The sequence below is a fragment of the Apus apus genome, chromosome 2 (assembly GCF_020740795.1).
Source record: "Apus apus isolate bApuApu2 chromosome 2, bApuApu2.pri.cur, whole genome shotgun sequence".
Taxonomy (NCBI): Eukaryota; Metazoa; Chordata; class Aves; order Apodiformes; family Apodidae; genus Apus; species Apus apus.
The window spans coordinates 90,424,783-90,440,420 of record NC_067283.1 but is presented as its reverse complement, the minus strand read 5'-3'; the positions used below and the strand labels follow the sequence as shown (position 1 = coordinate 90,440,420).

Genomic DNA, 15,638 nt, shown 5'->3' with positions numbered 1-15,638 from the left:
ACAGAAGGAGAAACAAGGGTGCTCTGTGATTCTTAGTCTCAGTGCTTAGATAACTAGGACCTGATATTCTGAAGAACTTCAGGATTATTTAAGTTCATATTTTGTAGCTTCGCTGTAACTTCACACTCAAATCTGAATGCAGCTTCTAAACGAGGAGGACATATGATACCTGTTTAGTTTAAGTCACTTGCCTTACATCAGATTGAAGCCTTTCTGATGGAAAGGTGGAGTACAGTTTCCCAGGGCAGCCTTCTGTTACAAGCTGTAAGACCATCCTCATCCTCCCTACTGTCCATGGGTCTTTCACAGTACAATGCAACTTCTGAAAAGCTAAGTGTCCTGTAGGCCAGCAAATGTTAAATGAGCTGTAGTCAAAACCCTCTTGAGAAAACTGGTTGTAAGCTGAACTTCCCAAGGTGCAGCTCCAGGTTATATCTTTAGGGTTTTTTAAATGTATGTCAAAACACAAATGTTTACATATGACTAATTAGCAGGCAGGATTCATTATTTTGATAGAAAACATGTCTGAGCGAATGTTTTAATTATGTGGAAATACTGTACAAGGTCAGAGCGGGAGTGTGTCTCCTGCATTCTGACCTCTGACAGTGGCTGGTGGGATCAGGATCTTCTGCCTTTTTCTGCCTGACACACTACTACTGCACCTGGGTTTACAGGATAGAAGCTTTTTTAGCCAGGAAGGTATCTGAATGTAGATGTAGACTGAACTATTCAAATATTAGCGTCTTTGTTAATTCCTAACCTTCAGGGGACAAATGTACTTCTCTCTTCTGCCAAATTTCTTGTGTAGGACAGGTCCTGCACTACCACCTGCTAAAAAAGAGGCTGGTGTCCCAGCCAGACTCCACATACCTGTGTACTTGGAACTGCCTCTTACTGGTCATTTCCACCACTGCTGTCTCTGGACATGGAAGACCAAGAGGCTTTTTCTACACACTTATGCCATCTTTCACAATCTTATGGATGCAATTAGTCCTTCTGTTCTGTGATGTAGCTCTAAAGTGGTCTCAGTACAAAGGATTGCTACAGCAATGCAAAGGACTGAATAGCTCTGGTATAGGAGTAGACTTTATAAAGAAGTGTGAGGAAAAGGGTATGAATCCCAGGAGACTGCATCCTCACCTGTATTTTGGACAGCTGGTCCTTCAGCTGCACTGCCTTCTCTAATTTGCAGAGGAATTCTCCACTGTTTGCTGCAGCTATGAATGCAGAGTTGCATGAGTTGATACAGTTTCAATGGTCATCTGACCATTGCCAGTTTAGGAAGTCGAACTGGTTCATCTATGAAACTAGTTTATCTACGAAAAAAAATGCTTTTTTTTGTCCAATTCTGCAAACTGAAGCTGTCCACCAAGGGACTGTAATCCTGTATTAGGGAGTCACGCCATGGTTGTTGAGATGTTATGGTGCCAGTCTGAACCATTGCTATAAAATCTTGCATTGCAATGGGCTGGTAGTGTAGGCTTTTCTCCTGTTGTGCGCACCTCTACCCTCGATCTACAGATTTGTGCAGCTACCGGGTAGGTTGGATGTTGAGCTGTTTTGGGAAGTGAGAGGAAGCAGGAAAGCTGAGCTGCATGTTGACTAGATCTGCATCAGGGAAGAAAAAAGGAAGGTGAAAAACACTTTCTGCAGTAGCCTGGAGAAGCATCAGATGAAGCACAGCATGAGACAGCACCTTATGCCTCATTACTCATCGTTTCCCAGCCATTGTGATGCAGAAACGTACTTTTCTACATCATCTGATGCACCTGTGGATATGTTGCATATTTTATTTTGAATTTGCTTTCTTTACGTGGACTTTTGTTGTGTTGTCATTGTCTTCTGCTAGCCTCCATTGTACAGTTTGAGGGGCATTGGTACTACCCCAGTCAGCTTGAATCAGTTTTCAGTTCCCTCTCTGTCCCTTAGCCAGTCATCTAATTCTGTACCGTCCTTCATTTTAAGAGGGTTTTCTTTCTTCCTGTCCTTTGGGTGAGAACAAGAGGACTCTTGGCTCCTGAAACTGTTTCTTGGAACAAGTGGATGGTTGCATAGATAATTGCTAAGGAAGTTGGGAACAACTCCAAACAGCTCAGGAAAGGCTCTACTTTTGGGAGAATTCTTCTGAAGACTATTCCAACATGACATATTTTTCACTAGTGTTTAAGGCAGAGGGCTCACTGGCTGGGAATGGGCTCTCTCAAAACTAGTGCTGGGAAGAGGTGCAGAAGCAACTAGATGGAGTGTGGTTTCCCAGAGTAGGATAACTTCTTCAAAACTTCTGCTTTGCAGTTGGGGTGTGCCTGTTAGCACAGACCTGGAAGATCAACTCATCTGCATGTCTGAATGTTTGTCCAGAGGTGTCTCTGCACAGCGTTTCCCGCTGTAGTTCCTCACAGCTTCTGGTTCCAAGAACTGGTGCCTGCCCAGTCTCGAAAGAGCCTTCCAAGCTGGGCCCTGTGTTGCCATATGAGTGCACCCTACTGAAGAAGTGCACATCACTGGCTGGGAGCTATTGTGATGGACTGACTGCTCTTATAGTGCAGTAAAATTTACAACACACCCATGCTAAATATTTACTTAATGTGAGGCTGCAGAAAGGGAAAAGAGCAGGCGGATTATTCACTGACTAACATAGGGTCTGAAGAAGTGTGGAAAGCTAAGACTGCAGTAAAGAGCATGCTGTGTTTCAGTTATAATTAAGACTGGTGAATACAAAATTATTATTCAAACACCACAATTATTTGGAATTGAAGAATATTCTGCTGGGTTTAATGTTAGATATTTTTAAGTTAAGACTGCAGATCAGTTTCTAGGAATTGCTAACTTTTTCAGTCCAAGATTGTGTTAGAGTAACAGGTTTGCTTTGGATTTTGCAGATTGCCTTCATGACCTTGACTCTGTTTCCTATCCGACTCTTCCTTGCTGCTTTTTTGATGTTGCTGGCCTGGCCTTTTGCATTCATTGCTTCAATGGGATCTGATGAACAAGAGCTTGAAAAACCTCTCTCCTGGTGGCGAAAGTGAGTCACTGATGTGGTAAAATACTGTGAGACTCAGTATTTAGTTCAGCTGTTTGAAATAGAGAAGATTGGCAATACCTGATAACTGTCTGATAGGCCTGCTTTTCTCTTAAAAAGAAAGATAGGAAATTGTTTAAATAATTATTTTTCTTAGTTAGGAAACTAAAAATACCTCAACTGTTTGATTTACCAGGTGACCCGAGTATTACAGGGAGGAAAATGGTCATCTCTTCATTGAGGATGTAGCGTGAAGCTTTATTGTGACATCTTCCCATTTAAATTATTCCCATACTGTCAACTTGTTGTTATGAAGATTGACACTCTGGATTGTGCCCAGATTTCATACACCCCATTGTTTGCTAGCCAGTGTTGAACTGACAGAGCTTCTGTTGATTCTCTTGAGGGCTTGCCCCATGCTTTGGTGCTTATAATTCTGTGCCGGCTTTGATATTGGAATGCTAATTAAGGTAGAATGTAAGATAGTGTTTACCCATCCATGAAAACTGCTGTTTGAGGGGCAAGGAAGGAGGAGTGCATCACCTTTTCAGTAGACAGCTTTAAAATTAGGAGCTGGCACTAGGATGAGGGAAGCTGGTTGTGTTTTACATCACAGGAGGTAAAGAAGTTGAGAACCACAGAGGCGTGTCACTTTACATTTCATTTGGAATTATATCAGTATAATAACTAAAGGAAAAACAGACTGCCTTCATTCTTGAAGCTGTTTTACTTTGAATTATTTTGAAGCTGTTTAGGTGGTCCCTCCCCCATTTCATTCAGTTTTCAGTGTCACCCTTCCCTCCTGCCTCCAATCGCTGTGAGTGCAACAACTTGTGGTGTTTGTTTTTTGCACTCTGTTGGCTCAAAGTAAATGTTTCTCTTTTTGTGATGTTCAGACAGTTTAAAAAAACAAGTCAACAAAACCCCACCAAAAAATCAAACAAAACACTTTATGAGGAGATGGGGAAAAGGGAAGAAAGTAAAATACTTCCGGAGTTCCCAACTGTGGTTTGTAGGCATCCTTGTGTTTGAGAATCATCTGTCCTACGTTTCTGCACTGTTTTATTTCAGGAAACTCAAACCCAAGAATCAGTGTTGTTGCATTCTGGCAATATCCTAATAGCATTTTTCAGGACACCATTTATTAGAGCTCTTTTGGTGTTACTGGAAGGTATTATTTGACATTGTATAGAAAAAAATCAACATAATCTAGATCAAAATTAATCCAGTGATGAAATAAATGTCAATGTTACTTTGATTAGAAAGCATTAATATTCGGGTATGAAATAAAATTTAATGGCATCTTACCTTGAAAGTGGTCTTAAATCTGCTGAGAAAGAGAAAACAAAAGGTCTAAGCAATGTTCGTGCTCTGTTAAAGCAGTATATCCTATCGGTACTTGTCATGCTTGTGAAGTTTTTATGTAACATTTTTTTTTTCATTATTTTAAGGTATTCCTGTGGCATCATAACTTTTTTCTCTACTCTTTACAGGATAGTGGATATTCTGCTGAAAGCAATAATGAGAATGATGTGGCTTGCTGGTGGATTCCACTGGATAAATGTAAAAGGCAGACGGGCGTTGCCGACGGAAGCAGCAATATTAACTGTGGCTCCACATTCTTCCTACTTTGATGCCATTCCAGTAACTATGACCTTCGCCTCCATTGTGATGAAAGCAGAATGCAAGGATATTCCTGTTTGGGGAAGTAAGTTGATAGTTACTTTATTTTTCAAGAATAATTACAAATAATTACTTAGCAAGTTCATTGATTGTGTATGAGAAGGCCTAAAACACACAAAAAATTGCTACAGTATGTAGTGAGGTGTGGTTTTTTTTTACTGGTCTGTTTTGAAGGTCAATAGAAAAAATTGAGGGAGACTTTTTTTCCTTTTCTCCAAAATTTAGTCATTGTACAAAGTCAAAACCATCCTACAGAACTTGTGGTTAAATTTGCAATGAAATTGGAACACTTTAAGATGCAACAAATAGAAAAGCAGTTATGATGGGGCTTTAGAAGCAAAGGGTGAGGCTATGGAGAAAGCCCACCAAAATTTCTTCCTTAGTATGAGCTGGGATGCCATTTCTGAAATGTCTTTTAGGAATGGTGTCTGCTCTGAATGGTACCCCACCTTGAAGGAGTGCTGCTAATCCTTCATGCATCAAAAAGCTGTTTCAGGCAGGGTGTGAGAGATGAGCAGGATTGTTGTGCACTTAGATTTAGTCATAAGAAATGCAGATGCCCAAGTCAATAGTTCGAATACCATCTTTGGAATTAACAATGCAGATTCTCAAAGGCTTGAGAGGCACCAGTGATTTTTTGTGCAGTTATGCAAAAAAAAAAAAGTGTGAGCATTTAAGTTTGTAGACTTCTAATCAAAGTCTGTGCGGAAGGATTTTTGAGAAACCCAGCATGTTCTGTCTAGGGCTCAGCAAAATTCAGAGAATCTTTCTGTGTCTCACTGCTTAGATTTTAAGGGTAGTATAAAAAGGACAAAAGATTTCACTTTGGCCTTGGGTGGGAACTCCTTAATTTACAAGTCTAAACAAAAGCTTTGACTTCCTTCGCAACTAAGTGAAATCAGGCTGTTGGTGATGACATCCTCCTAAAATGTCCTTAGACGATATGCTTTAAGGACATATTCAAAATCAGAATCTGAGATACGGCCACAAACAGTGAGTGGTTACATCTGGAAACTTTATGTAGTAAATCTCATGGTATGAATGTCTCCCTGTATCCTGTAGATCTCAGGCCATATACAGCTAAAGTATCTTGATTTCGTTGAATTACCTGACTTACGGGGTTTAGTAAAACTTTGTGGCAGTGAAAAATTGTGTAAAAGTTAATACAAGCTTTGAGCAAAAAAGGGTGTAGACATGTGTTTTTAAAAAACAAGTGAATACAAATAAGCATAGTGTGAAAACCAGAAGAAATTGAACTCCCTTGTCCAATACTGAAAGAAGATACTGTTGTGAGATGATAGGTTGACATTCCTGTACAGTATAGGTGCATCAAGGCCACCTTGGGCTTTAGGAGCAGTCCAGCCACAGAAACTGGCAGATTTATCTTCTTTCTCAGCTGACTTGTTGACTGTTTAATAATTGCTAGCTCAGCAAAATAAAATAGTCCTTGTGGAGGTCTCCTTTACTTGCAGTTGGACTGTTTGGAGGACCCAAACTAGATGAGATAACTCCAGGCCATGTTGTGTTACTGTAATTATTAACTTGGCATAAAGTTTAGTGAAAACTTTCAAGTGGAGTGTAATTGTGATTATTTTTTTTTTCTTTTACTGCTTGAAATTTGTTTTCTATTAAGCAGGTGTTTTTGGTGGGTTGGAGATGTGAAGTTTGCAGGACTCCTTTGGTGTGAAGTATGCAGCTCAGAGGAGATCACATCTAGCAATCTGTTGCATCTTACATTAGCTGAAAAAGTTAGATCAGTCTGTTCATAAGCACAACTTCTTAAACTTTCCTCTTTTGTCTACTGGATCCCACTTCAAGTCAGGACAAGCCTTTTGCATGAGTTTTGAACAGTTACACTTTGCTGTCTATTGTTGAAGTGGTCAGTGCTACTATAGAAAGGCTTCAATAAGAAGGAAAAGGGATTTGTCAGTAAATATGATTTGGTGGGGATTTTATTGGACATCTTTTGTGATTCAAACATTTTCTGTGGTCTGAACTTGTAAAAACTAAATTTAAGGTGATAAGCTAATTTAAACTTTAAGCAACTTCTCAACCTCTGTAACCTCACCCTCTGAAGAACAGGAGGTTGGTGCCTGTGAAATGAATGGCAGGGATATGTTAAGTTTATGAAGAGGAAGGAGGTAATTTCTACTTGGCAAAATATAGAAGAGCTATAGAGTAAGGGAGGATTATACTGTGAGGATTACACAGTTCTGTTGTAGGCGTTTTTTTTTGACATCCAATAAACTTACTATTTTTTGTTCAAGCTCACGTTTTGAAAGTGATTTACAGGTGTTTCTTGAGCATTGTGACTAAAATACAAGAAGTGAGTAATTCAGTGGGAAGGATTTATGGTGTGGTCGCTGGTATGTTTTCTTCTTGGAACTTGAAAGATACCAAATTACTTACTCATAAGCTCTGTTATGCAATCAGTCCTCCACCCCGATTGCTTCCCCTTCCCCTCCATACCTTGCAAAGCACACAAGGAAGAGAACTGTGGAAGACCTCATAGTTCTTCAGTGAGAATGTCACGTTTAGATATTTTCAAGATTCATCAGAAGAGCTCACAAACCCCTTTTCGAAATAAACTGCTGTAGGGTGAAAGCATCACAAATTTCTTCTCTTTGTAAACTATCAATCAGTAGCTTAAACTCTGTTAAGGTTACCAGCATGAATGCCAACACCTTTTGCTATGTTGGCATAGTAGCCTGCCTTGAGTACACGTAGGAGCTCTCCAGTTCTGAGAAGCATCTTGAAGTTATTGCCAAGTTCTCCACTTCATCCTCTCCTTAAAAAAACCTCCTCTTCAAAATTAGGTGTTTGCTTCAGGCTATGGGCACCCAAATGGCCCTGCAGTATTTCGGTCCTCACAGGACCTCTCTTGGAGAGAATTAAAATAGTTGAACTATCACCTGTGTGTAATAGCTATGCTTTTATTGTTTGGATTGAAATCCTGAACTTGTTGGATTATTTTTCTTCCCATCATGAATTTGCTAACAGCTACTTCTCATTTAAATTCCTGCTGAAATGCCTAAACTACCATCACTTTTTTAAAGCATCCTAGTTAATATAATTTGTGGAAGTTACAAAGTGTAGTATATAGGAAAATTGCAAACCAACACAGCTGCCTTCATAAAATACTTTTTAAGCCTGGCAGCACAAAGCTAAAACATACAGCCATGCCCTCATACAGATATTGCAGATGGGAGAGTAAACAACGGTCTTTGTGATATGAAAATGGTGCTTGTCCTGCAAGATATCCTTAAAGGAAATAAGTAACTTTTGAAAGACCAACCCCAATACCATGGAATTTACTTCTGTAAAAGCTAAAGAGAACACTGGTTAGTTATCTCCCAATACTGTCCTCTTGTTGTCCTACAGACTGCATGTTTTCCTGCCTTTCTCTCTGGAAATAGGGAGAATAATGTTCCCATTAACACTGTCTGTGTACCAGGAGTATTTATCTGTTCTGTCAGGTGGTCCATCTGCTAAGCATTTAGTGAAAGTTGGAGAAATTGTTCTCGATGTATGTTTAGCTTTAGTCTTTGGTTCAGCCTTGGGTTAAAAAAAGTATTTATGTGGATGATAGTTGCTCTAGTAAGATACTACCACTCAGGTTATAAATCTCATGTAGAGTACCATGACCACAGTAACACTATTTCTGTGAGAACAATATAAGTCTCAATGGAAAATACTCTACTTTTTATTGACTTGAGTTTTGTATGTTGATACAACTTTGTGTGTTCGTCATGTGTGGGTTTGAGGTTTTTTCCATATTTAAGGTCTCTGTGTCCATATACGCAGAAAGCCATTTTATTCTGGAACCTTAGTGTTGTGGGTTTTTTCCCATAGCCTTCAGAAGACTTCTGAGCCCCTTGCAGATTTATTTTCTTCTTTTGTCTCCAGAAAAGAGCAGGTTTTGTATTAGATATTACTTAATTAGAAAAGGTGTGAGTTCAGAACTTCATGAGTCTGTTCGTTTGAGTAAGGCAACTCGTAAAAACTAAGACAAGTCAAGATAGCACTTTTCAACCTTTAACCTTCATGTTTTTGTAAGACCTAAATACAGAATGCACAAGAGGGCAACTGGTATTGGAAAAATAATCTGTATTTTAGTAGGAAAAACTGAGGAGTAAATGCTGTAAATGGATATCCCACTGCTAGTCTACCTGTATTACACAGCCTACCTCCATGTTAAATGGAAACAGACCTAGTTGTACTAACTCCATAGGCTGTCATCTCAGCATGTCAGAGGAATGTATGTGATGGGATTTTGTGGTGGATGGAGGAGAGGCCAAGTGAAAGCCTCAGGTTCAGCATTCTCTACTTTTGCAGGCATACCTATTGATCTGCCACTTTATTTAATGCTGTTTCCACAGTGGTGATGATATAACTGCCTACTTGAAAATTTGTGTATGGATACATTTTAGATTAGCAGTCTTTAGTGCCACGTGGCTACTCTGTTGCTTTGTGTGCTCTGTGATGCCCTGTAGACTAGTGGTGATGGTGCCAGTATAGCTTTTTTCCCCAACCCCCCCCAACAGCTTCTACTATAATTGTTGTAACTGTCAAGAATAATATAAATGGTCATTAAAAAAATACCTTTTTTTTTTTTTTTTCTTACGTTATCCTGAGAAGTTCATTGACACCAATTATATGTGTTCAGCTCCTCAGGAAGAAACTTCTTTTTTTTTTTTTGCATATGAATCAGCTGATGCTTGAAATGATTGAATGGGAGTTATGGTTCTGAAGTCAGTTGAAGCTGCCACCCTGTAATTAAAGCAATACTGCATTTTGGTAGGTTCGCTTTAAAGAATCTGTTTTGTGCTAGAGCAACTTTCTGTTGGTTATCTGTGGCATTCTGGCTGCCCTGGAAGGCAGAAGTTTTGATTAATGACTGGCAGTATTGTTTAAATTGCAGGCACCTGCCTAAGACACCTAAGCATGTGTCACCTGACCTCAGGACTTGTAATAAGCTGAAACGGGGGATGAGTGACTATATCAAGTAGGACTGACACAGCTAGAGAAAAAACTGTCATAATGACACTAGCAGGGTGGATTTTGTGAACTGAGGGATTGTCTGCCAATCCTCACTAGTGTTTATAATTTAAGAGTGATTTTAACGGAGTAACAGGAGATGTGCAAGCACATTTTTTGGCATCTCTTGAGCTGTGATCTTCACTACCTGGCTACAGTTGGTCCTGGACAGTTAAACTGATGAGCAGAGAAGATTAAGCATTCTAGTTTTTAAGCATATTGCACAGTTTTGCTTGTTCCCTTTATTTGCTCAGTTTGCCATATGAGGCATTTTCATGGATGCTGCTTTTTGCTCCTGCCCTGACGTTGCTCTAGTCCTGCCTTTCCTCATATACTATCTGACATACAGTACTGTTTCCAGGATTCCCTATATTTTGAGTTGACTTCTGACCACAGTCTCATCTTGTCCTCCACCTATTTGGTGTGTTTCTCAACTTCTCTTTACAGACCTTTCAGCCTGCTCCTGACTATTTCTTGCACAAATTGTCTTGGTACACCTACAAATTTTCAGATTCCTAACTATTTACTGAATATAGAAATGTGTGGTGAGAGTAAAGGTCTGTGTAGCCTTGTGCTCTGCTTTCAAAAGTAGTTTAGAAAAGTGTATGAGGAAATATAAGTACAGAGCTAGACTTTTTTTGGTATGTACTTTCAGTTTCTTACTGATGGATGACTGTGAGTTTCAGTTTCACTGAAATTGTTGAACTTAGCCACTGAGGGCCTGGTAATAGATGTCTTACAGGATCTTAAGTTGCTGTTTAATGTTAAAACAAGCTTTTTAGTCTGATCCCCAAGGAAGTAAGACTTAGCCTAGTAGGGTAATCATATTAAGATTTGATGCAATGCATTGAAATAGTGATGGCTTCACACGTATTTGAAAGAAAGCTGGTGGTTTAAAGATTCTTAAGTTCTGCAAGCTGCTTAAAAATAGTGTCTGGACCATGAGAGAAGCAATGAACTTACCTTGCAGCCTATTTTGTATGATGTAATTCAACAGACAGGAGAAATCCATAGGAAGCTAAGCTTTCAGTGGTCTCCCTTCTTTTTCATCATGTGTTAATCGTTTTTCTTTGCACGTGGGTGTGTTGCTGTTTGTGATATTGTCCATTTATAAGATGACTTGCAGCATGTTATTTTGGAGCTTGGTAACATTGTAGTAGCTTGCTTTTGTGAAGGTTGTAGCAGTAAAGCTCCCAGGTCAACACTGATTGCCTATCCAGTCTTCAGGTATACATTACATTAGTGGTTAGAGACTGAAAATTGGTAAGTTGTCCATAGTCTGATGTTTCTGTCATACTGACCTAAGTAAAATCTATCTTCTTGTTTTATTTCATGTGCTATAAAGAAGACCATGCTTGCATCATATCCTTAAGTAAGAGCCTCAGAGCTCTGGAATTATCTTGCCCTGAAGTAACCTGAATTTTGTCATTTGGGCATAATGTAAAAGAAGCTTCATAGTGAAGGCTGAGGATATTTGAATCTTGCTTTATTTTGCTTCACAGTATATTTTTTTGCTATGGAATAGTTATTTGCAGCAGTCAGGGAAATTCAGGACTAGCATTACTAAGAAACAAAACTAACAATTATGAAACGGAATACGGTTTCTTTTGCATTAATGCTTGTTCTGTTTGTTTGTTCTATTTTTTGTGGTTTGTTTGGGGTTTTGTTTGTTTTTTTTTTTACTGCCCACAGCAGTAATGCCGGCTGGCCTGTGAAGGATCTTTGGTCCCCTAGCAAGCATTGTTCTATGGGTGTTGTCCAAGAGCAGGCATGTAAGAAAAAGTGCAAGAGTATGGTAACTTTTCTCTGATATGCTGTCTTCTAAGCTTTGGCAGCTAGTGGGATAAAAGACTGGCTGAATGTCTGGGAGCTTGCTGTAAGATGTGATGAAATAGTTTCAAAGAACCATAGAAGAACTTTTGTGAGTTGCTGTCTAAACTGCCAGTGCAGTAACACCAGAACCAGGAGCCTTTGCTTAGTACAGGGCTGTAATTCCTTACAGTTTTTTTTCCTTCACACTTTAAGCACTGGCTGATCCATTAATGCAGCAGGTCTGTCCTTGACAAAAGAAGATTATACAACTAGTGTCAGCAAACTCATCTGGAGGTAGCTGGAAATACAAAACCTGTATATTTAAATTTAGGCAAATAGAATAGTCGGTGATTTAGTAACTCTTTAACTTTTGAATGAGAATATGAGATACAAAAATGCTGAAAAGTATTTGAAGACAACCTTCTTAAATAAAAATATTCAGTAGTATATTTAAAGATGGTTCTCTTGTCCTTTTTGACACCGCAAAAGAGTTGTATATGCTATTAATTTGTGAGAGGGCCTCCGTGTCTTTCTGACAGACATGCATGGAGAGGATATTGTGGATTATTTCTGATTCTTCTTAATGCTCATTTTGTCTGGCTATGTATAAGAGCTTTCCCACTGAGCTAGGAAGAGGATGCCTGAGATATGATCCATCTAGCATGAGGAACAGGCAAACAGTTGATGGCTCAGAAAATAGACATGCTTTTTCTTTTGATGATCCTGATTTCCCAGAAAATAAAACAGTGTCTGGAATATCTTTGGTGGTGTACCTTCAATGAAGATGAGCTGTCCTAGAAGACAGAAGTTCTAAAGTCAGTGGCAGTTTGTCCCACAGGGTGTCTTTTGGAAGCACTTGCACAGGGGGATTCCTGCTATTTCCCTGAGTTGGGGGTTTCTATAGATTTTGTGACTTTTGTGGTATGAGGAAATGATATCTAGTCAGTCACAACTGCTTTATTGTGGAAAAGTATGCATAATACGTGCAATCATGTTTTAAATGATCTGTGATGTATTAGTCTATTAAATATTTAAAAAGTATACTGTGCCAAAATTGTGCAAGTGTTTTTCCTCACAGGAATTCGTGAAAATATTTCAATAAAACTGTAATAATTCAGCTGAGTATTATGTTTGCAGTTTAATATATTAAAGTAGTTACATACTTGGACCAAAATTTTTGTCCAGAGGACTACTGGTGGCAGGTGGGAATCTTTTTCAAACAAGAGGGAAATAAAGACTGATTTGGTTTTGTTTTCCCTCCTCTGCAGCTCTAATCAAATACATCCGGCCAGTTTTTGTATCTCGGTCAGACCAGGATTCTCGCAAGAAGACTGTTGAAGAGATCAAGAGGCGTGCTCAGTCTGACGGTAAATGGCCACAGGTACTGTATGCTACTACTGTGTGACAGATGGCTTGGGATATGCAGTTTACTTTTTTTCCTTGTGAGTTGCTTTAGATGGTTTGTGGGGGATGTGATTTTCCCTGCCTCTTTCTACGAAATATAATGTAAGATTCTTATCTGTACAAAACATTAGCTTTTCATTGCAGTGTGTTTCAAGGGGAGATGGGTAAGTACACGGGAAATTAGCTCTGTGATACTAGATGTATAGATGGCAGCAGGTTTAGAAAGTCCTCTAAGAATACAATAATCCAGTCCTCAACAGAATACCTGGGGGAGTATTGTGTGTTCTTGCCCGTCTCAAGATTTTGGCAGTGTCATTGTTGGAGATGCAATACTAGCCAAGACAGTCCAAGCAATTCAGACGTTCCAATAAACAGAGTACACCTCTCTTAGACCACAGGATGAGAACATTGCTAAGATAAGTGACTCGGGGTTTACTCTGTATGTGAGATTTAGCTATTTAAAATGTCCCCTGGAAGAGAGTAATGGGAATGAAGAAGAAGGAATGACTACCTAAGGTCTCAATTTCCTAGAAGCATGGGATTATTTTGAAAATTGGAAGCGTTCTTGTGCATTTTTGATACTAAGATGCAGTACATCTGTGATGGCATTGAATGGTTACTTCTGCAGACTGGACTACAGAAACATAAACAGAAACAATGTGACAGATAGGAGATACATTGCTTTCACAGCATGACTTTCATCAGTAGATTCCAAAGCACTTTGAAAGTAATTATTCCTACTTAAAGATGAAGAAACTGAGTTGCAGAGCTGGAGTGATTTCCAGAATACCTAGCAAGGGAGTGGGCAATAAAACTAGTAATGTTAATTTTAGTCCATTGCTTTGTCCCATTATGATATGTATTTACTTCCGTTGCATTTCTTCTTTCTGTAATGCAGCAAAAATTCAGCAGCTCTTGGCGTTTTGCTGTCTGAAATATATTTTATTTTTAGAATTTAACCTCTTCCTCTGAGTTTGGTTCAACTTGAGTATTTTTTACTTTGGTAGAATTCTGTTTAGATATTTTTAGCATCGGTTATTCTGACTTCTCTGCACATGTCAAGTATTATGTGCAAAAAGAAAATAAGTCTTCCTTTTCTTAGCCTGTAAGCAGGTAGCTTGGGAGCAGGATTTTTGGTTTGATGCAAAAAGAAGTTATATTTTTACACCAAACACCAAAACCTTTTGTGAAAGTTCTCTTGTACTCAGAAGTGTTACTGGTCACTGTCAGTGTTCCAGTTGAATATAATTATTATTGGAGGTCAAGAAAGAGGAAAATTCACAGGTAAAGAAAACTATTTTTACTATTAAGACAGAACTTCACTTGACTTTGTTGTTGAGCACTATTTTTTTACTCTAACTGAACTGTTTTTCCCTGAAAACTATTTTACTGTAATCCATTAGTTAGCTTTGAAAATGTGTTTATAAATAAATCCACACTGAAATATTTCTTAAAAGTAAACTGTGTTTTGTTTTTTTTTACTTCAAGATAATGATATTCCCAGAGGGCACTTGCACAAACCGATCCTGTCTAATTACGTTCAAGCCTGGTAGGTATGATGCTCATTCTCTGTTCTCTACAGAATGTTCTTGTATCTTCATTTTCTGAAATACCACTGGCATTGTAATTTGCTTTCTGTTGCAGAAGTTGAATTAAAAATCTTGCAGCAGGGTGGAATTGGAATAGAAATTTTCTGATGAGACAAGAGGATTGTAGTTCCACTGTCAAACAAAACAATTTAGATACCTGAGATTTTTTTTTTTTCTTGGCTTCTGTGATGCATATGAGCTGGAGAATCAATGTTTCTTAGTGGATTTTTGTTTGCTGTCATTTTTTACAATATTATTTTACATAAGGTCCACATTCTAAGCTCTTTTCAGTTAGTACCACCCTTTTTATCTTACCAGTTTAGTAGAGGGTGTAACAATGAACATTGTTGCAGCTGTAAGTTCTAGTTACAACAGGGAGAAATGCCAATACTGCAGTTGAACCACCAATGTTTAATGTAAGCTTGCCTTTATGATGTACATAGCAAGATGGTGAATGAGAAGGCTGCAGTGAGCAAGGCAATTGTGGATGTGTTTTTCCATTCTTCCTAGATTTCTGCCTAGCTCATTGTGGTCTGTTCTTACTGTGCATATTACGTATTTTCTGTTGCTTACAACTTGGTATACTGCTATTCGTAAATTATGTAATGATAATGAGTCAGCATTGTGGTTCCTTGCACTGATTCATTTGGCTGAAGGAATCACAATATTGTCTCCTGAACAAACATGCACAAAAGCTTTTCTTCTGCCTCTGTCAGCTCTTAACTTTTTAGATGAGTGAATGATGGATAGGAGAACATCTGCTTCTTTTGCTCTTTACTCTCCCTCTCTCTCCACCCAAATTCTGGCCATGCTTTGAAAACCAGCCTGATTTCCTGCCCTCCCTCTGTGCTGTAGACATTCCAGGCACCATATACTTTCTGCCTCAAATCCCCACTTTGCCTTCCTCTCCTCTGGTTTAGTACGTGCTGCTTTGTGCCTCTTGGCTGTCTCACCTTTCCTATGGGAACCTGCTTCTGTATCCATCCAGCTCTCCAGAAATCCTTTGCCTCGAAATTCCTTGCTTACATTAAATTACTTTAGGTCTCTGTACAAGTAACCACTTTCAATATGTCTTTCCCCATGCTACTTATGTG

General features: G+C 38.9%; 1 protein-coding gene across 2 annotated transcripts in view; it reads left to right on the top strand.

The window, feature by feature from the left end:
* Positions 1–15,638, top strand: part of LPCAT1 (lysophosphatidylcholine acyltransferase 1) — a 63,997-nt gene that overhangs the window by 3,756 nt on the left and 44,603 nt on the right. For both annotated transcript variants that reach the window (XM_051609656.1, XM_051609655.1), the window contains exons 2-5: positions 2,880–3,022; positions 4,513–4,727; positions 12,820–12,932; positions 14,444–14,504. In XM_051609656.1, the coding sequence (XP_051465616.1) occupies positions 2,880–3,022; positions 4,513–4,727; positions 12,820–12,932; positions 14,444–14,504 (532 nt within the window). The remainder of the gene's footprint in view (positions 1–2,879; positions 3,023–4,512; positions 4,728–12,819; positions 12,933–14,443; positions 14,505–15,638) is intronic.